Source organism: Trichomonas vaginalis, chromosome IV (assembly GCF_026262505.1).
Source record: "Trichomonas vaginalis G3 chromosome IV, whole genome shotgun sequence".
Lineage (NCBI taxonomy): Eukaryota > Parabasalia > Trichomonadida > Trichomonadidae > Trichomonas > Trichomonas vaginalis.
Window position 1 is genome coordinate 22,834,039 of NC_067206.1, and position 27,354 is coordinate 22,861,392.

The window sequence follows — 27,354 nt, forward strand, 5'->3', positions numbered from 1 at the left end:
ATATAATTTTTTTAATACGGTTGAGGTGTTGGATTTGGTTGCCAACTAGACTGTGGTGCAGGTTCAGGTTGTTGTATAACAGGAGCTTGTTCTTCTGGTTCAGGGTCTTAAGGTTAATACCAACGAACTGACCTACTCTTTTACAATATTTTTGACACCGTTCAAATTCTTTTCCGACAGATTTTATTCCATTCCATATACCTCTTCCAACTCTTCTGAAGAAGTTTCCAATACTACTGAAGAAACCCATTTTACTATATGTAAAAATCTAATGTCCGCCTAGTCTCTTACGTTTCCTGTTGAGTTCATAGCATTCTTTAACTGGAGCTCATACATTCTGTTTCTCCTCTGGTAGAAAACATATTCTGGGTCAACTCCTGTGTTCGCGTCATCTGCATAAAGTTGTTTATATCCCACTTCAGGGTTTGTATAAAACTCTTTCCATCTCATATTTGCATACCATGGTGGCAAACCTAACGCAGCGTCATTTGACATGGCAGTTTGCATTTGTACATCTGTTGGCACTTGACCATAGTTTGCCATTGCAGTTTGTATTCTAACTTCATTTGGAATATTCTCTGGGTTTGGTTGTCCAGGTTGCTGCGCATTCGCTAAGTTCTGTGCGTCCATTTAATATTAGATAAAAATATCTCTTACGAGTACATATACTGAACATTTGCAGGCATTGGTTCATCTTCATATTCTCTGTACTTTTCTGCCACGTCAAATAAATAAATGACACAATGGAAAAAACCTAAAACAAGTAGTCCTATTTCAAACCACATTTACTTACTAATAAAATTTCTTTGTTATGACACTTTCTCCGGTTTATAGGACCTCTCTCATATTCTATCATGTCATATCTAAACTCATAGTCATGTATGTCCTCTAACCATCTCATAACGGTTTCCAAACCACTTTTATCGGATGTAAAGTAAAAGCATGGATGGTTATGTAAAACGTCTAGTTTCTAAAGAGTCTCTCAAAGTCCAGTCTACTTGGTATTGAAAATCCCATGTGTTATAGAACGGCGGGTCCACTATAAAGAAAACATTTTCCTTGTCTTTATATTTTTCATACAAATCTGTCCAATGACATCTCACAAACTCATTACCCTCATATATTTTTTCTATGTCCTCTTTGAAAACATTTGTATAGTTAAGATATAAAACTTTTGACATAAGTGTTTCAATGTCATGAACTCTTATAGCACCACTATATAATAGTCTAGCAGATATACTATCCCAGCTATATATTCTGCTTTTTTCAAAACCTCTCTCCACAATATTTTTCTTATCTAATGGTATACGTTCCATCTTACCTATAGGTATCTTTTCTTTTAACTCTTTCAATATATTGTTTGTGTCTGGAATATGTTTGAGACGGTCCATATAGTTGTCGAAGTCATTGCATATAATCTTTGAGTCTGGGATATTGTATGGCAACAATGGGATATATAGAACTTCCACCGAACAAATCTACAATGTTAGACCATTCGGTAGTTTCTTAAGTTCTCTCAAATTAATATCTTTACATCTACTCTTATTTCCAAAGAACGGTAACGGTGGTTTTGTAAAATTCATTTATATATAATAATAAAAATGTTTTTCCCTGAAAAGTGACAGAAAAGTGACAAAAAATGAAAACATAATATATTTGTGAAAAGCGACACCATTATATAATGTTTTCGACCCAGAAGAAGGCTTCTTCCAGAAGCAATGGAGGAAGAAGAAGAGTCCTCCGAATTCACACCAGAAGACTAACAATTTTCCGAATAAAAACTTCATTTATACTAAACATCTTCGGGGCTAGAGGGCACGAAGTGCCTGGAAGCCCACTATTTTTTTTTTTATCTATAGAGTGAAATTTGCTATGGGTTTAATGGAATACAAATTAACCTTTTGTAAAAAATATTCAACAAAAATAGAATAACTGATCAGGATCCTCTTATTTGTAAATTCGTGTCAGTTTAAACTATATCCCTTTCAATAATTGAAAATCGGGTTCGCGTTTTACACTTCAAAATCTATTATAAAGGTAACTAAACTCCTTTCGCCGATCCGATTTGCCCCATATTTAAAATATAGCTTGCATATGTAGAAGAAAGGCTAATTTTGAAGTACGCCCGAAATCCACCAACAGGATTTCGAGCTACTAAAAAGGTACTTTTAAATGTGATTTTCTTTATAAAAAATTAAATTTATTTTAAGATCAGACTAAAAACTAATTTTATGGAAAATCTATATCGACAAATTTATTACTTATTGGGTATATAGATTTTTTGATTATGGCGATTATGTCTGATATGCTTCCAATAAGCCAAAACAGTGTTTTGGGAGTGATTAAATACAAAAAATTCTGGCGATGCTTTACGTGGCAAATGGTCGAATGGTTATTACCCTTACTATTGGGTACCGGGGACGCTAGTTCGAAACTGATGCACTATATTTTTTTACAAAATGCGTTTATTAGGACAGGGTAAAGAAAGGAAAAAAAAAGGTAATGGGGTTCCAGGCGCGTTGCGCCCTCTAGCCCGAAGATGTTTAGTATAAATGAAGTTTTTATTCGGAAAATTGTTAGTCTTTTGGTGTGAATTCGGAGGACTCTTCTTCTTCCTCCATTGCTTCTTCTGAAATTTCTTCTTCTTCCTCCATTGCTTTTCTAAATTTCTTCTCATCACATTGAAAGGTCTCATCATCATGCGATAGTAATTATACGTATTTTCTCAATCCAGCATGTCGCTGATATGAGTATATCACTGACTCTGGATGAGTCGGTTCGAACTTGTTTGACATCGATGAGCTATACTTGGATTCATTCAAGTGGTAATGTCAATGACGATGTTGACTAGTGATTGGCAGAGATGTAAACTCGGATATTTCTAGATATCCTTGAGTCGACATATATAAGGACACACTATGTCGCACGAAACATTTCTAACGCTGAAAGAATTACTGAAGAAAGTCTTCAGAATGTGGTTGTTGTATTGTGAATGTCTTAGCAAGCTTTCCTTGAGGAACATCTACATAGAACTTGAAATGTTGTTCCTTTCCGTGTTCTTGAAGTTCTTCAATCCAATTATATGTAAGCGGATAAGGATGAAACAGTTTCAGACGTGCGTATAGACTTCTTTGCTGTCTGGGACCGAATGTTTGAATAAACTCGTCACAGAACTGTAAACCAATGATATTTGCTGTATAAGGAAGCAATTTGAAGAAGAATTCTGAAAGGTTTGTTGGATTTTGAACATTATCTTCAAATTTTTTGACGGCTTCAATAATATCATTGTAGAAATCTGAATAGTTATTTGTGTCTTGAATGCTTAAGTTTTGCGGGTAGTTCTTCATGAATTGTTCGAGTCTCTTGACTGCGTCCTTACGAATATCGCTTTCTTTTATTTCTGGTTCTACCAAATATTCTTCTTCTTCTTCATGAGTAAGTACAATTGGAATTGTACCAGAATTGGAAGTTTGTCTTTGTGTTTGCTGTGTAGTTTGAGAGGTTGAGACATGTGAAACTTGTTCTGGTGCGTTTGAAGGTTGGTTTGAATTCGAATTTGAGTCTGATTGACCCTGAATTGTAGAACTATGTGAAACTTGTTCTGGTGCTGTTTGGACAACTGTATCTGTTGTGTTTTGAGAAGAAGAACTCAAATTGTTGGACAAATGTCTTGAATTGTATGAGGAAGTTGCTTTGGTATTATAGGAGGTTGTAAGGGTTTTAAGAATGGTGAGACATAAGTTGTAGGAACTTTAACTGCAGAGGTAGTCGACGAATTGTTTGCGACACTTTTTCTTCCTTCCATTATGAAAAATAAACTGTTTTTTTCGGACTACTCATAGAAAAGTTTAAAATAAACGGTTTTTACCAACGGAGACCCCTCTATTTTTTTATTTTATTTAATAGTTACCGTTGGACCGTTCCATCTCAAATATTGAATGAACTATAAACGTTTTTTGTTTTCTATATATACTTTTTTGTCCAACGGTAAAACTTTTTAGACAACGGTTTTTGAGAGTCGTCGCTGTTGACTTTTTGTAGAGCACTCAAAATAGTATAACTTTGTCCGGACAAGTAAGGGTCTATCGTCGCTACAGGAAAAGTTACGGCGTTCTAAGGAATATACACTTGAGAAGCCTTTCCCCCTTATAGAATGAGATAGGACGGTTATTTTACAAAACTGACAACACTTTGACCGAGTAGTTTTTTGTGCTGAACAAAAAGTGTCATATAAACATCTGTCGAAAACCGTTTTTTACTTCACTGACCAACAGTTCATTATAGACATCTCATTGACTTAGAGTCGAAATATTCTAAACTTTACAACAAACACAAAAGTTGAAAGGAAAACAAAAACAAATGGCATATGATATTTATGAAGATGTTGACGACACAACTGTTCCTGCAGGTGAAGTAAAGTCAGAGAAACCGAAAAGTGACGAAAAAACCGATAGAAGAAGAAAAACCAAAAACTGAAGATAAACCAAAACCAAAGTTTAGTTTCCAAACTAAACCAAGTCAACCTTCATTTAGCTGGTATGGGTTGGCGTCAAAGACTTAGCAGCAGGCGGTTATGTTAAGTAAAGAAAAAAATATTTATTTTTATAAAAATGCCCCCATATAGAATGGATAGAAAATCTGCTAGATAAAAGCAGAGTTGCAAAGATATGGTTGGAGAGTTTCGAAGAGTTTAAATATAGGGAAGGGAAGACCCATAAAAGTCTATGACAAACTGGCTGGTCTTCGCTACGAAATGGATTTGGAAACAGCACGTGCAAATTATCCAAACAGACTAGAGGTTAGAAGAAGAACGTCTTATGGACATGCCTTTCGATGTTAGTGAACCTCAAGTTGAAGGACACGACGGCTTTGCCAGATTCTACTGGAAACATGACGAACAATTGCATCCTTTGAGAAGGAAAAAAGGTAGTGCAGAGGAAGTATGCCTCCCATGGAAAGAACAAGATATGCATATGAGAAGTACCGTGAAGTTAGAAGTCAAATTACATCTGGTCGAACCTTTACAGTAAACTTTGACGAAGGAAAGAACAAAGAAGGCTTCATGGGAGTACTTGCTGCAATTCAAGATGGAAATAAGAAAGGATAACAATCTCAGATTGACCATAACAGATTTGGATGGTCACATTTACTATGCACATGGCAATGTCACAACAGCTGCAATGCTTCTTGACGCTTTCAAGACTACAAAGAGAGAACAAATGGTTGACTCCGACTCAGACATTTTGAATGCAATTGAAGGAATTGCAAGTGTCAAGTTCGAATGGTACCAACCTAACCCTCAAGCAGTCAGACAACATGCTGGATACTTCCCGTTCATAAATAAGTCTGACATTGACTTGACAAGGTATGGAATTTACAATTCAATTGAAACAATTGTCAACGAACCTTGCATTCTTACATGTCTCAGGAACTCTGGTCTTGTTTCAGAAGAGAAGATGAAGTATCTTGAGTCATGTGTGAAGACAGGTACATTCTCAGAGGTCAATTGGCAAAAATTGCACCGTTGGCAAATGTCAATATCCGAGTCAACATACCTACAGCTAAAGGTTCTTCACATGACGACTATGTTGTTGAGTTCAATTTACCATGGTTGAAGATTGCAATTGTCCACAACCACTTCATGTTGAACGAAAGTCTTACAAACCCATTGTTCGGAAAAGGCAAGTGCAACATTGTCAGAGCTGTAAACATTCTTTTCGAGAAAGGTTTGTTGGAACCAATTCCAGATGACAAGCTGACAGAAACTTTTGTACCAAAAGACGAAACAAACTTTTCACTGTTAGCAAGACCAAAAGTTGTTCCAGACAAAGTTCTAGTACAAAAGAGTACAAACAATACAATTCCACAAGGAGTTGGATTGTTCGGATACCAACCTGAACCAGAAGAACTTCCAATGAGGTTGCAAGAACTTCAAGATGCTATAAACAAACTTCCATTGAGACATCCAATTGACGTCAAATTGTTTGGAGAGCATCTGAGTTAGGTCAGAAGGTTTTATATGAAACAGGTTGCTTCGACGATGTTTATGAGATAACAGGAGAAGTTTCTCAGAAGATAAGAGACTCACTTGAATTTCCACAAACTGGACCAATTGGTTGCGACAAGTTCGACTCAGATGAAAAGATATACTATGTCGACCTTAACGCTGCATACATGAGGTTTGTCCAATATATTCCGACTGGAATTCCAAACGAAGATGGTGAGTTCCCGGGAAGGAACTATACAGTTGGAAAAGTCATACAACAACTGTATGATATTAGGAAAGCTTCAAACCCCAAACTTGCAATGACACTCAAATTGCTTATGAATTCGACATGGGGATATTCCATTAAGAAACCTCAAGAGATGAAGAGTAAACATTATGAGAAGGTCGACAACTTTGTTGAAAGGTTTTTCTCCTTTGTTTTGAAGTACGAATTCACTCAAGGTCAAAGTGGCTTAGTAACCACATTAAAACCTATTGTCGAACATTGGTCTTACCCTCAGTTCGCAAAGGCAGTCCTTGACAACTACAACAAATTCTTCTCCGAAGTCAAATCCAAAGTGAAGGTTTACTATGAGAACATTGACGCACTCATGACGAACGAAGAAGGGTACAACAAACTCATTGAAATGGGCATGGTCGGTGAAAAGATGGGTCATATTCAAATTGGACAAAATTTTCACCGAAGTTCATGTCCTCTCCAAGCGTAAGTACTGGGGCATACTTGAAGACGGCACAGAAATAAAACATTGCATGAAATAAAAAAATTTTTATTCGAATTTGAATTAAAATGTGGGAATTCTTGGGAACGGGAAAGGCTTATTTACTTGAGGACAGGTAAAGGTGGTGGGTGGAGGTGGTGGCAACCAGTCCATTTTATATTCCTTCTAGCTAATTTCCGTTTAATTTCATGGTCGCCCTCGGAGTCTTTGAATCGGACAGGTCGAAGTTACACCATTCTTGGTCTCAAACTCATATATAACCTGTTTGCCTGTATTTTCGTCGACTATGGCACGAGACACAAACATTGACCAAACGGACAAAAAGTGTCATTTCGGATGGTCACGCAGCCAATCGCATTCGAGCACTTCGAAGAAGCCTTACGTTCCAAGGGAGAGGGTGTCTGGTGCAGGCAGAGGTCATGAAACTCTACGAGCAGTACATCCTCAATGCCTGGGAGGACAAATCGTCCTTGGATTGGCAATTCTACCAACTCCTCTGGGACGACCTCCTACGCAACTGGGATAACGAAAGAGCCCAATTCAAAGGTCGGGAACTAATTTTGCAAATTACCCTAATTTAACATACTTATCCAAATAAACACCTAAATTTACTTGGGGTTTCCCCCTAAAATAAAATTTTTTTACTCTTAGAACCACTCGAGGTTCTCCTTACGGTTGTTGAGCTTGTCACCGTCAATGTGTCTGACCCTCGTCTTCTTGTCTGGATTTGGAACCATTGAATTGCGACAAGCTTGCCCATGGAGATTGAACCGCGATTCCGAAGGTTAAGGTTCAAGTGTCCCAAGTTGTTGAGGACTGGGGTAAGAACCTTGCCTGTCTCCTTGTTGCGGATTTGGTATGGGTAGGGTTGGGAAATTTCGTAAGCGTCATCGGCAACAAGGGTTGCCCAAACTTCCTTTTCTTCGTGTTTCTCTTCTTCTTCCTCTTCTTCCTCTTCTTCCTCTTCTTCCTCTTCTTTGATAATACCTTCGGCAATTCGTGTTCACGAATTACGGTGTTGGAGTTTCTGTCTTTCCGAGTACCTTCCAGATGGTGTCAATCTCTTCGAAGAAACGGTAGATGAGCGGCAAGGTTTTGGTTCTCTATGTTGTATTGGCGCAAGGTTTTCCGCGAACTCGTACAGGCATTTTCATTGGAAGCTTGGTTCGTGAGGACATTGGCTTTGAGATTGGTTATCTCTAACATAAGACTATTTTGGGAGTCTTAATGGAGTTTTGTAAGATGAGCGTTCAATTGGGCAATTTTGAATTTGAACTGGGCGCTTGTCTGCAACCTGAAAAGACATCTGCCATTGAGTTTGGCTTTCGTGGCTTGTTCGGACATCGAAAAATGAAGTGGTTTGAGAATGACGGTTTTACTTCAAAAAGCTTGTTATGACAGTTTAAGTCATCAACAAGTTTAAAATAATATCTTGCTTTCTTCTGAACGTTTGTTGTCTCTTCCGATAAAAGTTTCGAACATGAGAACCAAAAAACGTTTTTTGAGGAACCGAAAGAGTTCAGGCAACGTTCATATTCCGGATATGTGGGAGCAGTTCGAAACACATCTGAGCTGACTTTCGGACAAAATTGGGACAATGTCAACAAATTCATCTTTGGTCGGACTGCTTGAAGTAAGTCCCTTACATGTAAGTAGCTCTGGTAAAGTCTTCTCATTTTGCTAACTTTTGGAGTATAGCTTCGTAGTTTAGAAGTTTTAATTTAATTGTCTTATTCCACTCTTGACATCTAAACGGTAACTATCCATGAGGTCAAGAGTAGCTTTGGTAGCTTAAGTGGAGCTATCTGTTCCTTGACTCCTGCAATTTTTGGTTGCAATTGTGGATTTGAGCTCCTTCAAGTTCGCCGTCTATGTCGTTCTCAACGTCTTCAAACTATGCTTGAAACTTTCATCGGTCCATGAGTTGGTGTGGGACCATTTAACTTGCTTCATTCAAAAAATGAAAAAAAATGTTTTTACTCTAAACGTTAAGGTTTACTGAATTGTTTGGATGTCGCCTTCTGAGGTTATGAAGAACGGCCGTCCTGAGAAGTGGAACAGTGCTCTGAGAATTTGTATAATTCGTGGAATTGGACTCTCTCTGTTTGGAAGTGTATCCATGGGCGCTTTGCAAAGACTTGAGAAGAGCTTTTCTTTCTTCATCTCCTTTATGTCGTCTACAGGAGTTTTTTCTGGTATTTGAATTGGAATTCCGGTTTCAATTTCGATTTTCGCGCACCTCTTCAGACAACCAGAAGCCGAGGGACTTGTTGGCTTTGTCCTTGCCCAAGTACTGCTTAACAACTTCATTATATTCTTATAAGTTAAATTGCCTCATCTAATGGCTCGATGTTGTCCATTGCACTGCTTCAGAACAATACTTGTATCTTTTTCAGAACAAGACTTGCACTTCTTCAGAACAATACTTGTACTTTTTCAGAACAATACTTGTACTTTTTCAAGAACAAATTTCCCGTAAAAGCTCTCAATTTGTGAGAAAATATTCTGTTTTCAGAACAATACTTGTACTTTTTCAGAACAATACTTGTACTTTTTCAGAACAATACTTGTACTTTTTCAGAACAATACTTGCACTACTTCAGAACAATACTTGTACTTTTTCAGAACCAATACTTGAACTACTTCAGAACAATATTTGTACTTTTTCAGAACAAGACTTGCACTGCTTCAGAACAATATTTGTACTGTTTTCAAGACAATGTCCCACGTCCCACCAACCCAGTCCATTCCCGAACCAGCAAAACCGAAAGCTGCAGAACTCCAGCAGCAACCACAACAACCTCAGTTTCCAGCAAGTACCTCCCACCAAATTTACTTACCAATTTCCACCTCAAGGTTACTCACCCACACAAAGGCTTCCCGAACTACCCTCCTCAACCTATGCCTTACTTCCCCAACCCTTGGATGTTTATGCAAAACCCTGCCACCAATTCCAATCTCAATCCAAGAGAGACCAAGAGTTCGAGGAAGGTCTGAACCTGCTTACGCAAAGAGTATGCTACTACCCCATGGAAGAAGACAGGCTCTCACTCTCTTCCTCAAATCGACCGATTCGACTCGTACCACACGATTCGGTTCGTGACCGTGAAGACTACCTCAAGCAGTCTGAGAGACTCTTCATCCTACAACCATTTACAGTTGGGCTCTCAAGAACATGCGCAATTACGAAGGTCAGACACCAGCTGGAGACCGCAAAAACAGACGTACTCGCAAGAGCCGTCCAACTGGTCAAGACAAGACTGAGATAGTCGACTTCATTCTTGCAGCTTGCCCATACAAGTAAAAAAATAACACATTACGAGTTAAACTTTTTATTCTTTCTTTTCTGAGTTGTTTAGAGCTGGTTTCTCTTGTAGGACCTTTCGTACTCTTCCATGGTCATGTATTTGCGAATTTTTGTACGCAATTCAAGGTTCGTTGTTTTTGAACCTGATGTATGTAACGCTTCCATCCTCCTCGGGAAGTAAGCCTGCTAACATCTGACCAAGTTTTCTCGGTGACTCGGAGCTCATTAAAAATGTCACTTTTTAAACGTTAAGTTTTTTAGTCTTATTTTACCTTTGTTTGTCAAGGTAGTATTGGAGTGCAATTTCTCCAAATTCTCTGTGTCGGAGTTCTTCAGCATTTTCCAAGGTGTACCTGGAGAACTCAAAGAAGTTGTTCAGAAAGATACTGCCATGCTGCTCTTCTGAGTTCGTCGGTATTTTGGAAGTGTTGCACCTTCGAGTCTTCTGACATGAAAAAAATGACACTTTTTTCATTTTTTTGTATTTGACGAGAATGTCGGGTAATGTTTGTCAAAACTTCATCGTAATGAGTGTATATTTTTTTGTCAAGACTTCTTCGTATATGTTTTGGTCATGACTTCATCGTACTGTTTTGTCAAGACTTCTTCATAGTAATGAGCGTAAATGTTTTTGTGAAGAATATAGCAACAGTCTGAATTCAGACGGTTGCTTTTTATACAAAATTCATAGCAGGAAATTCTTGAGTTTTGGTTGAAAGAAAACGGTGGTTTGGAGCATCGACGAGTGGCTCGACCCAAAACAAAGCATGGTGTCCTATTTGAGCTTACAAAGGGTGTCTTATGAATGAATTCAAATGTATTTACATACATCTGACCTCGTTCATTTTGTTGCTGAATTCAGCAAAAATAATGTTTAGGTGAAGTGGTGCGACTCAACCTGTTTTTTTCACCTGTTTTCTCTACCCTCATTTGAATTTTCATGGAACTTCTTCGTTCGTAAATGTTTTGTCATAGACTTCTTCGTAAATGTTTTGTCAAACATTGAACGTAAATGTTTTGTCAAGACTTCTCGTAATTGTTTTTGTCAAACATCGGATACGGTAAAATGATTTATGTCAAGAACACAAATTCCACAATACCGAAGAGACAAAAACATTGTTAGAAGCAAACAAGAGTGTTTATGACTATTCGTAGATGAAACTGACTTTGTGTCATTAGATGAAAGGTCTTTATATGATGAATATAAACAATATTGTCAAGAATATGGTTATTGACAGCGTCTAAACGTACATTCTTGGCAAATGTTCAAAAATCTTTAGATTTCAGAATGGCGTATATTACAAAGAAAAATTTTCTGAGTAAATTTTAAAAAATATTTTTTTATCCGTAGAAAAGATACAAAATTTCATCTCAGTAATAAGTACATGACAGAAGTCAAAGAAGAACTAGACCCATTCGCTTATTTGAATGTTTACTTCTACCATTTTGAAAAGTCTCATTTGACAAAGTTTGGAACATCGAACCAGTTAAGTTGCTATTGTGACTAAAAATGGGTGCGAAATTTGAAGACTTAGACATAGAAGGTTTTGTTAGCAGTCAAAGAAAATTTGACAGAAGGTTTTCAAACCTTAAAGAAGGCAAGCATACAAACTTGTTATACCTTATGAACCAAAGAAACAGCCGACTATGAATAATTATGAGTCTAAGAATAGCTGTGAAGTTCAAGGTAAGTTGGGTAAAAAGATTTTAGAGTCTAAGCCAGTGTTTGCTCCTAAAGAGGAAGAGAACATTGACATTGACCAGAAATGTTCTAAAAATAAAAGTTATTTTTAACATGTCAAATTTCTTTTCTCTGAAACTGGTTCAGGTTCTTTTCTTCTCTTCTTCTACTTTCTTTTCTTTCTTTTCTCTCTTCTTCTTCTCCTCTGGTGGAGTTATGTCAATTTGGCGCAACCATATTTATGTAAAAGTTCTTTCGTCCAAATATAATTTTTTAATACGGTTGAGGTGTTGGATTTGGTTGCCAACTAGACTGTGGTGCAGGTTCAGGTTGTTGTATAACAGGAGCTTGTTCTTCTGGTTCAGGGTCTTTAGGTATAATACCAACGAACTGACCTACTCTTTTACCAATATTTTTGACACCGTTCCAAATTCCTTTTCCGACAGATTTTATTCCATTCCATATACCTCTTCCAACTCTTCTGAAGAAGTTTCCAATACTACTGAAGAAACCCATTTTACTATATGTAAAAATCTAATGTCCGCCTAGTCTCTTACGTTTCCTGTTGAGTTCCATAGCATTCTTTAACTGGAGCTCATACATTCTGTTTCTCCTCTGGTAGAAAACATATTCTGGGTCAACTCCTGTGTTCGCGTCATCTGCATAAAGTTGTTTATATCCCACTTCAGGGTTTGTATAAAACTCTTTCCATCTCATATTTGCATACCATGGTGGCAAACCTAACGCAGCGTCATTTGACATGGCAGTTTGCATTTGTACATCTGTTGGCACTTGACCATAGTTTGCCATTGCAGTTTGTATTCTAACTTCATTTGGAATATTCTCTGGGTTTGGTTGTCCAGGTTGCTGCGCATTCGCTAAGTTCTGTGCGTCCATTTAATATTAGATAAAAATATCTCTTACGAGTACATATACTGAACATTTGCAGGCATTGGTTCATCTTCATATTCTCTGTACTTTTCTGCCACGTCAAATAAATAAATGACACAATGGAAAAAACCTAAAACAAGTAGTCCTATTTCAAACCACATTTACTTACTAATAAAATTTCTTTGTTATGACACTTTCTCCGGTTTATAGGACCTCTCTCATATTCTATCATGTCATATCTAAACTCATAGTCATGTATGTCCTCTAACCATCTCATAACGGTTTCCAAACCACTTTTATCGGATGTAAAGTAAAAGCATGGATGGTTATGTAAAACGTCTAAAGTTTCTAAAGAGTCTCTCAAAGTCCAGTCTACTTGGTATTGAAAATCCCATGTGTTATAGAACGGCGGGTCCACTATAAAGAAAACATTTTCCTTGTCTTTATATTTTTCATACAAATCTGTCCAATGACATCTCACAAACTCTATACCCTCAATATATTTTTCTATGTCCTCTTTGAAAACATTTGTATAGTTAAGATATAAAACTTTTGACATAAGTGTTTCAATGTCATGAACTCTTATAGCACCACTATATAATAGTCTAGCAGATATACTATCCCAGTCTATATATTCTGCTTTTTTCAAAACCTCTCTCACAATATTTTTCTTATCTAATGGTATACGTTCCATCTTACCTATAGGTATCTTTTCTTTTAACTCTTTCAATATATTGTTTGTGTCTGGAATATGTTTGAGACGGTCCATATAGTTGTCGAAGTCATTGCATATAATCTTTGAGTCTGGGAATATTGTATGGCACAAATGGGATATATAGAAACTTCCACCGAACAAATCTACAAATGTTAGACCATTCGGTAGTTTCTTAAGTTCTCTCAATATAATATCTTTACATCTACTCTTATTTCCAAAGAACGGTAACGGTGGTTTTGTAAAATTCATTTATATATAATAATAAAAATGTTTTTCCCTGAAAAGTGACAGAAAAGTGACAAAAAATGAAAACATATATAATTTGTGAAAAGCGACACATTATATAATGTTTTCGACCCAGAAGAAGGCTTCTTCCCAGAAGCAATGGAGGAAGAAGAAGAGTCCTCCGAATTCACACCAGAAGACTAACAATTTTCCGAATAAAAACTTCATTTATACTAAACATCTTCGGGGCTAGAGGGCACGAAGTGCCTGGAAGCCCCACTACTTTTTTTTTTTTATCTATAGAGTGAAATTTGCTATGGGTTTATGGAATACAAATTAACCTTTTGTAAAAAATATTCAACAAAAATAGAATAACTGGATCAGGATCCTCTTATTTGTAAATTCGTGTCAGTTTAAACTATATCCCTTTCAATAATTAGAAATCGGGTTCGCGTTTTACACTTCAAAATCTATTATAAAGGTAACTAAACTCCTTTCGCCGATCCGATTTGCCCCATATTTAAAATATAGCTTGCATATGTAGAAGAAAAGCTAATTTTGAAGTACGCCCGAAATCCACCAACAGGATTTCGAGCTACTAAAAAGGTACTTTTAAATGTGATTTTCTTTATAAAAAATTAAATTTATTTTAAGATCAGACTAAAAACTAATTTTATGGAAAATCTATATCGACAAATTTATTACTTATTGGGTATATAGATTTTTTGATTATGGCGATTATGTCTGATATGCTTCCAATAAGCCAAAACAGTGTTTTGGGAGTGATTAAATACAAAAAAATCTGGCGATGCTTTACGTGGCAAATGGTCGAATGGTTATTACCCCTTACTATTGGGTACCGGGGACGCTAGTTCGAAACTGATGCACTATATTTTTTTACAAAATGCGTTTATTAGGACAGGGTAAAGAAAGGAAAAAAAAAGGTAATGGGGCTTCCAGGCGCGTTGCGCCCTCTAGCCCCGAAGATGTTTAGTATAAATGAAGTTTTTATTCGGAAAATTGTTAGTCTTCTGGTGTGAATTCGGAGGACTCTTCTTCTTCCTCCATTGCTTCTTCTGAAATTTCTTCTTCTTCCTCCATTGCTTCTTCTGAAATTTCTTCTTCATCATCATTTGTTATAGGGTCTCCAACATATCCGGCAATGAAGATACGGATGTGTTGGTTGAATGGTGTATGGAGAGAGAACTTGGAGTTTCCAACAAATTGGAATTCGCAGTCCAATTTGAGCTGTGCTGAGGAGGAGGTAAACTCGGCTATTTTAAGCGGCTCAAGTCCTTGACGAACATTATATAGAGAAACACTTTGACCGAATGTAACCCTTTCAGGCTCAACCATAGCAATAGTTGAAATTACGTGAAGAAAGTCTTCATAGAATTGTTTTGGTTGTATTGTGAATGTCTTAGCAAGCTTTCCTTGAGGAACATCTACATAGAACTTGAAATGTTGTTCCTTTCCGTGTTCTTGAAGTTCTTCAATCCAATTATATGTAAGCGGATAAGGATGAAACAGTTTCAGACGTGCGTATAGACTTCTTTGCTGTCTGGGACCGAATGTTTGAATAAACTCGTCACAGAACTGTAAACCAATGATATTTGCTGTATAAGGAAGCAATTTGAAGAAGAATTCTGAAAGGTTTGTTGGATTTTGAACATTATCTTCAAATTTTTTGACGGCTTCAATAATATCATTGTAGAAATCTGAATAGTTATTTGTGTCTTGAATGCTTAAGTTTTGCGGGTAGTTCTTCATGAATTGTTCGAGTCTCTTGACTGCGTCCTTACGAATATCGCTTTCTTTTATTTCTGGTTCTACCAAATATTCTTCTTCTTCTTCATGAGTAAGTACAATTGGAATTGTACCAGAATTGGAAGTTTGTCTTTGTGTTTGCTGTGTAGTTTGAGAGGTTGAGACATGTGAAACTTGTTCTGGTGCGTTTGAAGGTTGGTTTGAATTCGAATTTGAGTCTGATTGACCCTGAATTGTAGAACTATGTGAAACTTGTTCTGGTGCTGTTTGGACAACTGTATCTGTTGTGTTTTGAGAAGAAGAACTCAAATTGTTGGACAAATTGTCTTGAATTGTATGAGGAAGTTGCTTTGGTATTATAGGAGGTTGTAAGGGTTTTAAGAATGGTGAGACATAAGTTGTAGGAACTTTAACTGCAGAGGTAGTCGACGAATTGTTTGCGACACTTTTTCTTCCTTCCATTATGAAAAATAAACTGTTTTTTTCGGACTACTCATAGAAAAGTTTAAAATAAACGGTTTTTACCAACGGAGACCCCCTCTATTTTTTTATTTTATTTAATAGTTACCGTTGGCAAACCGTTCCATCTCAAATATTGAATGAACTATAAACGTTTTTTGTTTTCTATATATACTTTTTTGTCCAACGGTAAAACTTTTTAGACAACGGTTTTTGAGAGTCGTCGCTGTTGACTTTTTTGTAGAGCACTCAAAATAGTATAACTTTGTCCGGACAAGTAAGGGTCTATCGTCGCTACAGGAAAAGTTACGGGCGTTCTAAGGAAGTATACTTTGAGAAGCCTTTCCCCCTTATAGAATGAGATAGGACGGTTATTTTACAAAACTGACAACACTTTGACCGAGTAGTTTTTTGTGCTGAACAAAAAGTGTCATATAAACATCTGTCGAAAACCGTTTTTTACTTCACTGACCAACAGTTCATTATAGAACATCTCATTGACTTAGAGTCGAAATATTCTAAACTTTACAACAAACACAAAAAGTTGAAAGGAAAACAAAAACAAATGGCATATGATATTTATGAAGATGTTGACGACACAACTGTTCCTGCAGGTGAAGTAAAGTCAGAGAAACCGAAAAGTGACGAAAAACCGATAGAAGAAGAAAAACCAAAAACTGAAGATAAACCAAAACCAAAGTTTAGTTTCCAAACTAAACCAAGTCAACCTTCATTAGCTGGTATGGGTTGGCGTCAAAGACTTATGGCAGCAGGCGGTTATGTTAAGTAAAGAAAAAAATATTTTTTTATTTTTATAAAAATGCCCCCATATAGAATGGATAGAAAATCTGCTAGAATAAAAGCAGAGTTGCAAAGATATGGTTGGAGAGTTTCGAAGAAGTTTAAATATAGGAAGGGAAGACCCATAAAAGTCTATGACAAACTGGCTGGTCTTCGCTACGAAATGGATTTGGAAACAGCACGTGCAAATTATCCAAACAGACTAGAGAGGTTAGAAGAAGAACGTCTTATGGACATGCCTTTCGATGTTAGTGAACCTCAAGTTGAAGGACACGACGGCTTTGCCAGATTCTACTGGAAACATGACGAACAATTGCATCCTTTGAGAAGGAAAAAAGGTAGTGCAGAGGATGGTCATGCTCCCATGGAAAGAACAAGATATGCATATGAGAAGTACCGTGAAGTTAGAAGTCAAATTACATCTGGTCGAACCTTTACAGTAAACTTTGACGAAGGAAAGAACAAAGAAGGCTTCATGGGAGTACTTGCTGCAATTCAAGATGGAAATAAGAAAGGATACAATCTCAGATTGACCATAACAGATTTGGATGGTCACATTTACTATGCACATGGCAATGTCACAACAGCTGCAATGCTTCTTGACGCTTTCAAGACTACAAAGAGAGAACAAATGGTTGACTCCGACTCAGACATTTTGAATGCAATTGAAGGAATTGCAAGTGTCAAGTTCGAATGGTACCAACCTAACCCTCAAGCAGTCAGACAACATGCTGGATACTTCCCGTTCATAAATAAGTCTGACATTGACTTGACAAGGTATGGAATTTACAATTCAATTGAAACAATTGTCAACGAACCTTGCATTCTTACATGTCTCAGGAACTCTGGTCTTGTTTCAGAAGAGAAGATGAAGTATCTTGAGTCATGTGTGAAGACAAGGTACATTCTCAGAGGTCAATTGGCAAAAATTGCACCGTTGGCAAATGTCAATATCCGAGTCAACATACCTACAGCTAAAGGTTCTTCACATGACGACTATGTTGTTGAGTTCAATTTACCATGGTTGAAGATTGCAATTGTCCACAACCACTTCATGTTGAACGAAAGTCTTACAAACCCATTGTTCGGAAAAGGCAAGTGCAACATTGTCAGAGCTGTAAACATTCTTTTCGAGAAAGGTTTGTTGGAACCAATTCCAGATGACAAGCTGACAGAAACTTTTGTACCAAAAGACGAAACAAACTTTTCACTGTTAGCAAGACCAAAAGTTGTTCCAGACAAAGTTCTAGTACAAAAGAAGTACACAATTCCACAAGGAGTTGGATTGTTCGGATACCAACCTGAACCAGAAGAACTTCCAATGAGGTTGCAAGAACTTCAAGATGCTATAAACAAACTTCCATTGAGACATCCAATTGACGTCAAATTGTATTGGAGAGCATCTGAGTTAGGTCAGAAGGTTTTATATGAAACAGGTTGCTTCGACGATGTTTATGAGATAACAGGAGAAGTTTCTCAGAAGATAAGAGACTCACTTGAATTTCCACAAACTGGACCAATTGGTTGCGACAAGTTCGACTCAGATGAAAAGATATACTATGTCGACCTTAACGCTGCATACATGAGGTTTGTCCAATATATTCCGACTGGAATTCCAAACGAAGATGGTGAGTTCCCGGGAAGGAACTATACAGTTGGAAAAGTCATACAACAACTGTATGATATTAGGAAAGCTTCAAACCCCAAACTTGCAATGACACTCAAATTGCTTATGAATTCGACATGGGGATATTCCATTAAGAAACCTCAAGAGATGAAGAGTAAACATTATGAGAAGGTCGACAACTTTGTTGAAAGGTTTTCTCCTTTTGTTTTGAAGTACGAATTCACTCAAGGTCAAAGTGGCTTAGTAACCACATTAAAACCTATTGTCGAACATTGGTCTTACCCTCAGTTCGCAAAGGCAGTCCTTGACAACTACAACAAATTCTTCTCCGAAGTCAAATCCAAAGTGAAGGTTTACTATGAGAACATTGACGCACTCATGACGAACGAAGAAGGGTACAACAAACTCATTGAAATGGGCATGGTCGGTGAAAAGATGGGTCAATTCAAATTGGACAAAATTTTCACCGAAGTTCATGTCCTCTCCAAGCGTAAGTACTGGGGCATACTTGAAGACGGCACAGAAATAAAACATTGCATGAAATAAAAAATTTTTATTCGAATTTGAATTAAAATGTGGGAATTCTTGGGAACGGGAAAGGCTTATTTACTTGAGGAACAGGTAAAGGTGGTGGAGGTGGAGGTGGTGGCAACCAGTCCATTTTATATTCCTTCCTAGCTAATTTCCGTTTAATTTCATGGTCGCCCTCGGAGTCTTTGAATCGGACAGGTCGAGTTACACCATTCTTGGTCTCAAACTCATATATAACCTGTTTGTCTGTATTTTCGTCGACTATGGCACGAGACACAAACATTGACCAAACGGACAAAAAGTGTCATTTCGGATGGTCACGCAGCCAATCGCATTCGAGCACTTCGAAGAAGCCTTACGTTCCAAGGGAGAGGGTGTCTGGTGCAAGGCAGAGGTCATGAAACTCTACGAGCAGTACATCCTCAATGCCTGGGAGGACAAATCGTCCTTGGATTGGCAATTCTACCAACTCCTCTGGGACGACCTCCTACGCAACTGGGATAACGAAAGAGCCCAATTCAAAGGTCGGGAACTAATTTTGCAAATTACCCTTAATTTAACATACTTATCCAAATAAACACCTAAATTTACTTGGGGTTTCCCCTAAAATAAAATTTTTTTACTCTTAGAACCACTCGAGGTTCTCCTTACGGTTGTTGAGCTTGTCACCGTCAATGTGTCTGACCCTCGTCTTCTTGTCTGGATTTGGAACCCATTGAATTGCGACAAGCTTGCCCATGGAGATTGAACCGCGATTCCGAAGGTTAAGGTTCAAGTGTCCCAAGTTGTTGAGGACTGGGGTAAGAACCTTGCCTGTCTCCTTGTTGCGGATTTGGTATGGGTAGGGTTGGGAAATTTCGTAAGCGTCATCGGCAACAAGGGTTGCCCAAACTTCCTTTTCTTCGTGTTTCTCTTCTTCTTCTTCCTCTTCTTCCTCTTCTTCCTCTTCTTCCTCTTCTTTGATAATACCTTCGGCAATTCTGTGTTCACGAATTACGGTGTTGGAGGTTCTGTCCTTTCCGAGTACCTTCCAGATGGTGTCAATCTCTTCGAAGAAACGGTAGATGAGTCGGGCAAGGTTTTGGTTCTCTATGTTGTATTGGCGCAAGGTTTCCGCGAACTCGTACAGGCATTTCTCATTGGAAGCTTGGTTCGTGAGGACATTGGCTTTGAGATTGGTTATCTCTAACATAAGACTATTTTGGAGAGTCTTAATGGAGTTTGTCAGATGAGCGTTCAATTGGGCAATTTGAATTTGAACTGGGCGCTTGTCTGGCAACCTTGAAAGGACATCTGCCATTGAGTTTGGCTTCGGTGCTTGTTCGGACATCGAAAAAATGAAGTGGTTTGAGAATGACGGTTTTACTTCAAAAAGCTTGTTATGACAGTTAAGTCATACAACAAGTTTAAAATAATATCTTGCTCTTCTTCTGAACGTTTGTTGTCTCTTCCGATAAAAGTTTCGAACATGAGAACCAAAAAACGTTTTTTGAGGAACCGAAAGAGTTCAGGCAAACGTTCATATTCCGGATATGTTGGGAGCAGTTCGAAACATCTGAGCTGACTTTCGGACAAAATTGGGACAATGTCAACAAATTCATCTTTGGTCGGACTGCTTGAAGGTAAGTCCCTTACATGTAAGTAGCTCTGGTAAAGTCTTCTCATTTCTGCTAACTTTTGGAGTATAGCTTCGTAGTTTAGAAGTTTTAATTTTAATTGTCTTATTCCACTCTTGACATCTAAACGGTAACTATCCATGAGGTCAAGAGTAGCTTTGGTAGCTTTAAGTGGAGCTATCTGTTCCTTGACTCCTGCAATTTTGGTTGCAATTGTGATTTGAGCTCCTTCAAGTTCGCCGTCTATGTCGTTCTCAACGTCTTCAACTATGGCTTGAAACTCTTCATCGGTCCATTGAGATTGGTGTGGGACGAATTTAACTTGCTTCATTCAAAAAATGAAAAAAAATGTTTTTACTCTAAACGTTAAGGTTTACTGAATTGTTTGGATGTCGCCTTCTGAGGTTATGAAGAACGGCCGTCCTGAGAAGTGGAACAGTGCTCTGAGAATTTGTATAATTCGTGGAATTGGACTCTCTCTGTTTGGAAGTTGTATCCATGGGCGCTTTGCAAAGAACTTGAGAAGAGCTTCTTTCTTCATCTCCTTTATGTCGTCTACAGGAGTTTTTTCTGGTATTTGAATTGGAATTCCGGTTTCAATTTCGATTTTCAGCGCACCTCTTCCAGACAACCAGAAGCCGAGGGACTTGTTGGCTTTGTCCTTGCCCAAGTACTGCTTAACAACTTCATTTATCTCTATAAGGTAAATTGCCTCATCTAATGGCTCGATGTTGTCCATTGCACTGCTTCAGAACAATACTTGTACTTTTTCAGAACAAGACTTGCACTTCTTCAGAACAATACTTGTACTTTTTCAGAACAATACTTGTACTTTTTCAGAACAAATTTCCCGTAAAAGCTCTCAATTTGTGAGAAAAATTTTCTGTTTCAGAACAATACTTGTACTTTTTCAGAACAATACTTGTACTTTTTCAGAACAATACTTGTACTTTTTCAGAACAATACTTGCACTACTTCAGAACAATACTTGTACTTTTTCAGAACAATACTTGCACTACTTCAGAACAATATTTGTACTTTTTCAGAACAAGACTTGCACTGCTTCAGAACAATATTTGTACTGTTTCAAGACAATGTCCCACGTCCCACCAACCCAGTCCATTCCCGAACCAGCAGAACCGAAAGCTGCAGAACTCCAGCAGCAACCACAACAACCTCAGTTCCAGCAAGTACCTCCACCAAATTACTACCAATTTCCACCTCAAGGTTACTACCCACCACAAGGCTTCCCGAACTACCCTCCTCAACCTATGCCTTACTTCCCCAACCCTTGGATGTTTATGCAAAACCCTGCCCCACAATTCCAATCTCAATCCAAGAGAGACCAAGAGTTCGAGGAAGGTCTGAACCGCTTACGCAAAGAGTATGCTACTACCCCAATGGAAGAAGACAGGCTCTCACTCTCTTCCCTCAAATCGACCGATTCGACTCGTACCACAGATTCGGTTCGTGACCGTGAAGACTACCTCAAGCAGTCTGAGAGACTCTTCATCCTACAACCATTTACAGTTGGAGCTCTCAAGAACATGCGCAATTACGAAGGTCAGACACCAGCTGGAGACCGCAAAACAGACGTACTCGCAAGAGCCGTCCAACTGGTCAAGACAAAGACTGAGATAGTCGACTTCATTCTTGCAGCTTGCCCATACAAGTAAAAAAAATAAACAATTACGAGTTAAACTTTTTATTCTTTCTTTTCTGAGTTGTTTAGAGCTGGTTTCTCTTGTAGGAACCTTTCGTACTCTTCCATGGTCATGTAATTGCGAATTTTGTACGCAATTCCAGGTTCGTTGTTTTTGAACCTGATGTATGTAACGCTTCCATCCTCCTCGGGGAAGTAAGCTGCTAACATCTGACCAAGTTTTCTCGGTGACTCGGAGCTCATTAAAAATGTCACTTTTTAAACGTTAAGTTTTTAGTCTTATTTTACCCTTTGTTTGTCAAGGTAGTATTGGAGTGCAATTTCTCCAAATTCTCTGTGTCGGAGTTCTTCAGCATTTTCCAAGGTGTACCTGGAGAACTCAAAGAAGTTGTCAAGAAGATACTGCCATGCTGCTCTTCTGAGTTCGTCGGTATTTTGGAAGTGTTGCACCTTCGAGTCTTCTGACATGAAAAAAATGACACTTTTTCATTTTTTTGTATTTGACGAGAATGTCGGGTAAATGTTTTGTCAAAACTTCATCGTAATGAGTGTATATGTTTTGTCAAGACTTCTTCGTATATGTTTTGTCATGACTTCATCGTACATGTTTTGTCAAGACTTCTTCATCGTAATGAGCGTAAATGTTTTGTGAAGAATATAGCAACAGTCTGAATTCAGACGGTTGCTTTTTATACAAAATTCATGCAGGAAATTCTTGAGTTTTGGTTGAAAGAATACGGTGGAGCCAAAAGTGGCTCGACCTCAAAACAAGCATTTTATGAGCTTACAAAGGGTGTTATGAATGAATTCAAATGTATTTACATACATCCTGACCTCGTTCATTTTGTTGCTGAATTCAGCAAAAATAATGTTTAGGTGAAGTGGTGCGATCTCACCTGTTTTTTCACCTGTTTTCTACCCTCTTGAATTTTCATGACTTCTTCGTAAATGTTTTGTCATGACTTCTTCGTAAATGTTTTGTCAAACATGAACGTAAATGTTTTGTCAAGACTTCTTCGTAAATGTTTTGTCAAACATGAACGTAAATGTTTTGTCAAGACTTCTTCGTAAATGTTTTGTCAAACATGAACGTAAATGTTTTGTCAAGACTTCTTCGTAAATGTTTTGTCAAACATGAACGTAAATGTTTTGTCAAGACTTCTTCGTAAATGTTTTGTCATGACTTCTTCGTAAATGTTTTGTCATGACTTCTTCGTAATGAGTGTAAAGGACCCAAAAATAAAGTTTATGTTAGAATGTTAGATCTAACACGTTTTCTAACACGTTTTCTAACCTCATGAATTTTCATGAATTTCCTTAAGATAGAAAAAATAAAGTTAGTTTTATTTTGTATTTTTTTGTATGTAAGATATGATTTCAGGGATTTTTTTGACGAAGTGTCAATGTTCACTTCGTCAAAAAATAACAGTTATCTAATGAAAAAGTGTCATTTTATTTTTTTATTTTGTATGTAAGATATGATTTCAGGGATTTTTTTGACGAAGTGTCAATGTTCACTTCGTCAAAAAATAACAGTTATCTAATGAAAAAGTGTCATGACTTCTTCGTAAATGTTTTGTCAAGACTTCTTCGTAATGAGTGTAAAGGACCCAAAAATAAAGTTTATGTTAGAATGTTAGATCTAACACGTTTTCTAACACGTTTTCTAACCTCTTGAATTTTCATGACTTCTTCGTAAATGTTTTGTCATGACTTCTTCGTAATGAGTGTAAAGGACCAAAAAATAAAGTTTATGTTAGCATGTTAGATCTAACACGTTTTCTAACATGGTCTAAAACTCTTGAATTTTCATGATTTCATCGTAATGAGCGTAAATGTTTTGTCAAGACTTCTTCGTAATGAGTGTAAAGGACCCAAAAATAAAGTTTATGTTAGAATGTTAGATCTAACACGTTTTCTAACACGTTTTCTAACATGGTCTAAAACTCTTGAATTTTCATGAATTTTCCCGAAATAAAAAATAAAGTTAGTTTTATTTTTTTTATTTTTTTTATTTTGTATAAAAGATATGATTTCAACAATAGGTTCTACAACACTTCAAACAACAACAGCACCAAACTCGTTAGTCATGAATCCAACATCTATGTTAGTAGAGATGAAAAGCTTCATTCCTTCTTCATATACTTTTGAAACAAAAATCCAGAAGATAAAGCAAGAACTGTTAACAAGTAATTTAGACTGTAGTGCGAAAGATGAAACAAATGAACAGTATCTTTATGAAATGGAGGACATTATTGACCATTTACCCAAATTGCCTGAAATCCAACAACAAAAACTAACTATTCCTGAATTCGACGAAATTGAAGTCAAAGCAACTGACTCAGTAGAAATAAAGAAGTTCATACGAAAGGTAAACTATGAGTTTCTAGGATTTCATTGCAACCATAAGGTTATGGACAAAGATTGCGACATGGTATATAAGAATGTTTCTGACATATATAAATCCGGGGAGTTTAAGACCTACGACAACTTTGTTTCGTTAGTTGCTGAATGTGTATGGCAGATAAGAGATAAAGATAGAAGAGGCAAAGTATGGAACAAACAAATAAAACCAGCAACTTTTGAGTTAAAGAAAACCATTGACGCTTTAGTTGTTCTAGCAGGTAAGGTTTCAGAATATAACGCAAAAATGAACCCGCAATGTTCTAAATGTAAAGCAGCAATGAGGAAATATAACTACTCCGTCAAAGAGATAGAAAGAATGAGAAACGACTATGCAGACTTAAAGAAAGAAGCAGAAAAGCCAGCAGAAGATAAAATGGACATGTTAGCATTTCTGAACAAAAACTATCCAACAGCAGAAGGTTTCCTTCTATCTGACGTCAAGAAGAAGTATAAAGAGACTTTCGGCATAGTTAAAACATTCGATATCCTCAGCGAAGAAATAGAAGCTACAAAACTGTTTAAAGTCATGAACCATCGCAACATATACCATGTAAAACGCTTGTAAATAGTTATGTTAGAAAACGTGTTAGAAAACGTGTTAGATCTAACATGCTAACATAAACTTTATTTTTGCTGAATTCCGTATGAAATTTCATGAGTTTTGTGTGTTTTAGACCATGTTAGAAAACGTGTTAGATCTAACATTCTAACATAAACATTATTTTTGAGGAAAAATGACCAAATTTCATGAGTTTTGTGTGTTTTAGACCATGTTAGAAAACGTGTTAGAAAACATGTTAGATCTAACATTCTAACATAAAATATATTTTTGGTCATTTACAATGAAGTCTTGACAAAAACTATCCAACAGCAGAAGATTTCCTTCTATCTGACGTCAAGAAGAAGTATAAAGAGACTTTCGGCATAGTTAAAACATTCGATATCCTCAGCGAAGAAATAGAAGCTACAAAACTGTTTAAAGTCATGAACCATCGCAACATATACCATGTAAAACGCTTGTGAGAAAACGGGTGAAAAAACGGGTGAGATCTCACCTCTTCACCTAAACATTATTTTTGCTGAATTCCGTATGAAATTTCATGAGTTTTGTGTGTTTTAGACCATGTTAGAAAAGAGGTTAGAAAAGAGGTTAGATCTAACATGCTAACATAAACATTATTTTTGCTGAAAAAAATGACCAAATTTCATGAATTTCCTCATATGTTTGCTACCCGAGGAAAACCGAGGGTAGAGATTCCGTACGAAAATCATGAAGAACAGCGAGTAGGTAAGAAACCCCAGTCGCCAAAACTCTATGAAAATCGTAAAAAAATGACCAAATTTCATTATATAACTGTTATTTTTTTACGAAGAGAACTTTTGCACTTCGTAAAAAAATCCCTGAAATCATATCTTTTATACAAGATAGAAAATCTTACTCGCCTAAAACTCATGAAAATCGTGAAAAAATGACCAAATTTCATTATATAACTGTTATTTTTTTACGAAGAGAACTTTTGCACTTCGTAAAAAAAATCCCTGAAATCATATCTTTTATACAAGATAGAAAAAATAAAGTTAGTTTTATTTTTATTTATTTTTTTATTTTGTATGTAAGAACATATATGACAAACACTGAGTTTGAAACAGTTAAAAAGATAGACAATGACACCAAAGTGGTTAGAATAGGTGATTTAAACGTAAGATACTCAAAGAAATACAACAAATATTCTTTGTCAGACATTTTATCTCCATCTGGAAAGAAAACATACCATTGGGTTGGAATTGCTTCAACTCAGAAAATTTTGACAAGAAATCCTGAGCTTATGATATCGGTAAGATTCTATGGAACTACAGCATATCTCATCGACAAAAGTCTTATACCAATAGTTTTGTTATGGTTAGACCCAGTTGTTGGATATAACTTCATAAACATATGGTTCATTCGATACGGAACGTTTGCAGTGGAAGGCTTACTTTACATCGTTCAAGAAACCGAAGGACTTCAATACAAAGAGATATAAGATAGGAAGAACATATAATATAACTCTAAGATATGACAGTACAGTCAATATAGTCAAGGTTGTGTTCGTTAACGATATGAGAGCTGCAGAAACAGAACTACTTGAAAAGTTTGAGAAAATGTATGGTGCTCCCACGAAAGGTAAAGAAACGTTTGAAGTAGATGAGATAGATAAAGCTATAAAATTATTTGACGAAGTTGCTGAAAAATACATGTAAAAATAACGTTTACCATGTAAAACGCTTGTGAGAAAACAGGTGAAAAACAGGTGAGATCGCACCACTTCACCTAAACATTATTTTTGCTGAAAAATGACCAAATTTCATGAGTTTTGTATGTTTTAGACCATGTGAGAAAACAGGTGAAAAAACAGGTGAGATCGCACCTCTTCACCTAAACATTATTTTTGTCTGATTTACGCTCATTACGATGAAGAAGTCTTGACAAAGCATGTACGAAGAAGTTTTGACAAAACATTTACGAAGAAGTCTTGACAAAACATTTACGCTCATTACGATGAAGAAGTCTTGACAAAACATATACGTTCATGTTTGACAAAACATATACGTTCATGTTTGACAAAACATATACGTTCATGTTTGACAAAACATTTACGAAGAAGTCTTGACAAAACATTTACGAAGAAGTCATGAAAATTCACGAGGGTAGAGATTCCGTACGAAAACAGTGAAGAACAGCGAGACCGACTTCCTTCGGGGTCGCCTAAAACTCATGAAAACAGTGAATTTCCTTAAGATAGAAAAAATAAAGTTAGTTTTATTTTTATTTATTTTTTTATTTTGTATGTAAGGACAGATATGTCAACATCAGAGAACACAACAACTGCTATCGTTCATGAAGCCATAAATGAAGAATACGAGTACATACAGTATAACAAACAGTTACGTCTCATTCG

General features: G+C 36.8%; 16 protein-coding genes and 3 pseudogenes across 19 annotated transcripts, besides 4 other annotated features; 8 read left to right on the plus strand and 11 right to left on the minus strand.

Moving 5' to 3' along the window:
- Positions 1-1,851: part of a mobile genetic element that runs on past the window's edge.
- TVAGG3_0150170 (uncharacterized protein) lies at positions 280-630 on the minus strand (the record flags this gene model as incomplete). The annotated part of the gene is made up of 1 exon (XM_051224609.1): positions 280-630. The coding sequence occupies one exon, from the start codon at positions 628-630 to the stop codon at positions 280-282; it is 351 nt and encodes a 116-aa protein (XP_051109595.1).
- Positions 1,773-1,851: a terminal%2Cinverted (terminal inverted repeat of Maverick-3 transposon ID:TVAGG3_0150150).
- A 1,100-nt stretch (positions 1,852-2,951) lies between these two features.
- Positions 2,952-3,665, minus strand: TVAGG3_0150180 (attachment subunit-related family; the record flags this gene model as incomplete). The annotated part of the gene is made up of 1 exon (XM_051224610.1): positions 2,952-3,665. The coding sequence occupies one exon, from the start codon at positions 3,663-3,665 to the stop codon at positions 2,952-2,954; it is 714 nt and encodes a 237-aa protein (XP_051109596.1).
- Positions 3,666-6,366: 2,701 nt separating this feature from the next.
- Positions 6,367-6,766, plus strand: TVAGG3_0150190 (annotated as a pseudogene). The gene has a single exon. A coding segment is annotated over exon 1 (400 nt).
- A 607-nt stretch (positions 6,767-7,373) lies between these two features.
- Positions 7,374-7,713, minus strand: TVAGG3_0150200 (cytochrome B-C1 complex subunit 6, mitochondrial family; the record flags this gene model as incomplete). Its single annotated transcript, XM_051224611.1, has 1 exon — positions 7,374-7,711. A coding segment is annotated over one exon (338 nt), but the record flags the coding sequence as incomplete, so codon positions are not given.
- Positions 7,714-9,755: 2,042 nt separating this feature from the next.
- On the plus strand, positions 9,756-10,030 carry TVAGG3_0150210 (annotated as a pseudogene). The gene has a single exon. A coding segment is annotated over exon 1 (275 nt).
- A 2,218-nt stretch (positions 10,031-12,248) lies between these two features.
- Positions 12,249-12,611, minus strand: TVAGG3_0150220 (uncharacterized protein; the record flags this gene model as incomplete). Its single annotated transcript, XM_051224612.1, has 1 exon — positions 12,249-12,611. One exon carries the CDS (start codon positions 12,609-12,611, stop codon positions 12,249-12,251), a length of 363 nt encoding a protein of 120 aa, XP_051109598.1.
- Positions 12,612-12,750: 139 nt separating this feature from the next.
- Positions 12,751-13,569, minus strand: TVAGG3_0150230 (phage tail repeat-like family; the record flags this gene model as incomplete). The annotated part of the gene is made up of 1 exon (XM_051224613.1): positions 12,751-13,569. One exon carries the CDS (start codon positions 13,567-13,569, stop codon positions 12,751-12,753), a length of 819 nt encoding a protein of 272 aa, XP_051109599.1.
- Positions 13,570-13,758: 189 nt separating this feature from the next.
- Positions 13,759-13,840: a terminal%2Cinverted (terminal inverted repeat of Maverick-3 transposon ID:TVAGG3_0150240).
- Positions 13,759-27,354: part of a mobile genetic element that runs on past the window's edge.
- TVAGG3_0150250 (attachment subunit-related family) lies at positions 14,569-15,774 on the minus strand (the record flags this gene model as incomplete). Its single annotated transcript, XM_001299823.1, has 1 exon — positions 14,569-15,774. The coding sequence occupies one exon, from the start codon at positions 15,772-15,774 to the stop codon at positions 14,569-14,571; it is 1,206 nt and encodes a 401-aa protein (XP_001299824.1).
- TVAGG3_0150260 (phage tail repeat-like family) lies at positions 16,337-16,561 on the plus strand (the record flags this gene model as incomplete). The annotated part of the gene is made up of 1 exon (XM_051224614.1): positions 16,337-16,561. One exon carries the CDS (start codon positions 16,337-16,339, stop codon positions 16,559-16,561), a length of 225 nt encoding a protein of 74 aa, XP_051109600.1.
- TVAGG3_0150270 (uncharacterized protein) lies at positions 16,607-17,015 on the plus strand (the record flags this gene model as incomplete). The annotated part of the gene is made up of 1 exon (XM_051224615.1): positions 16,607-17,015. A coding segment is annotated over one exon (409 nt), but the record flags the coding sequence as incomplete, so codon positions are not given.
- TVAGG3_0150280 (DNA/RNA polymerases family) lies at positions 17,894-18,745 on the plus strand (the record flags this gene model as incomplete). The annotated part of the gene is made up of 1 exon (XM_051224616.1): positions 17,894-18,745. The coding sequence occupies one exon, from the start codon at positions 17,894-17,896 to the stop codon at positions 18,743-18,745; it is 852 nt and encodes a 283-aa protein (XP_051109602.1).
- On the minus strand, positions 18,768-19,038 carry TVAGG3_0150290 (annotated as a pseudogene). Its single transcript has one exon. A coding segment is annotated over exon 1 (271 nt).
- On the plus strand, positions 19,044-19,307 carry TVAGG3_0150300 (uncharacterized protein; the record flags this gene model as incomplete). Its single annotated transcript, XM_051224617.1, has 1 exon — positions 19,044-19,307. The coding sequence occupies one exon, from the start codon at positions 19,044-19,046 to the stop codon at positions 19,305-19,307; it is 264 nt and encodes an 87-aa protein (XP_051109603.1).
- TVAGG3_0150310 (HNH endonuclease family) lies at positions 19,356-20,060 on the minus strand (the record flags this gene model as incomplete). Its single annotated transcript, XM_051224618.1, has 1 exon — positions 19,356-20,060. The coding sequence occupies one exon, from the start codon at positions 20,058-20,060 to the stop codon at positions 19,356-19,358; it is 705 nt and encodes a 234-aa protein (XP_051109604.1).
- TVAGG3_0150320 (uncharacterized protein) lies at positions 20,215-20,677 on the minus strand (the record flags this gene model as incomplete). Its single annotated transcript, XM_051224619.1, has 1 exon — positions 20,215-20,677. A coding segment is annotated over one exon (463 nt), but the record flags the coding sequence as incomplete, so codon positions are not given.
- TVAGG3_0150330 (uncharacterized protein) lies at positions 20,740-21,085 on the minus strand (the record flags this gene model as incomplete). Its single annotated transcript, XM_051224620.1, has 1 exon — positions 20,740-21,085. A coding segment is annotated over one exon (346 nt), but the record flags the coding sequence as incomplete, so codon positions are not given.
- TVAGG3_0150340 (uncharacterized protein) lies at positions 21,441-22,022 on the plus strand (the record flags this gene model as incomplete). The annotated part of the gene is made up of 1 exon (XM_001299824.1): positions 21,441-22,022. The coding sequence occupies one exon, from the start codon at positions 21,441-21,443 to the stop codon at positions 22,020-22,022; it is 582 nt and encodes a 193-aa protein (XP_001299825.1).
- TVAGG3_0150350 (uncharacterized protein) lies at positions 22,052-22,252 on the minus strand (the record flags this gene model as incomplete). The annotated part of the gene is made up of 1 exon (XM_051224621.1): positions 22,052-22,252. One exon carries the CDS (start codon positions 22,250-22,252, stop codon positions 22,052-22,054), a length of 201 nt encoding a protein of 66 aa, XP_051109607.1.
- TVAGG3_0150360 (organellar and viral DNA polymerase type B) lies at positions 24,039-24,980 on the plus strand (the record flags this gene model as incomplete). The annotated part of the gene is made up of 1 exon (XM_001299825.1): positions 24,039-24,980. The coding sequence occupies one exon, from the start codon at positions 24,039-24,041 to the stop codon at positions 24,978-24,980; it is 942 nt and encodes a 313-aa protein (XP_001299826.1).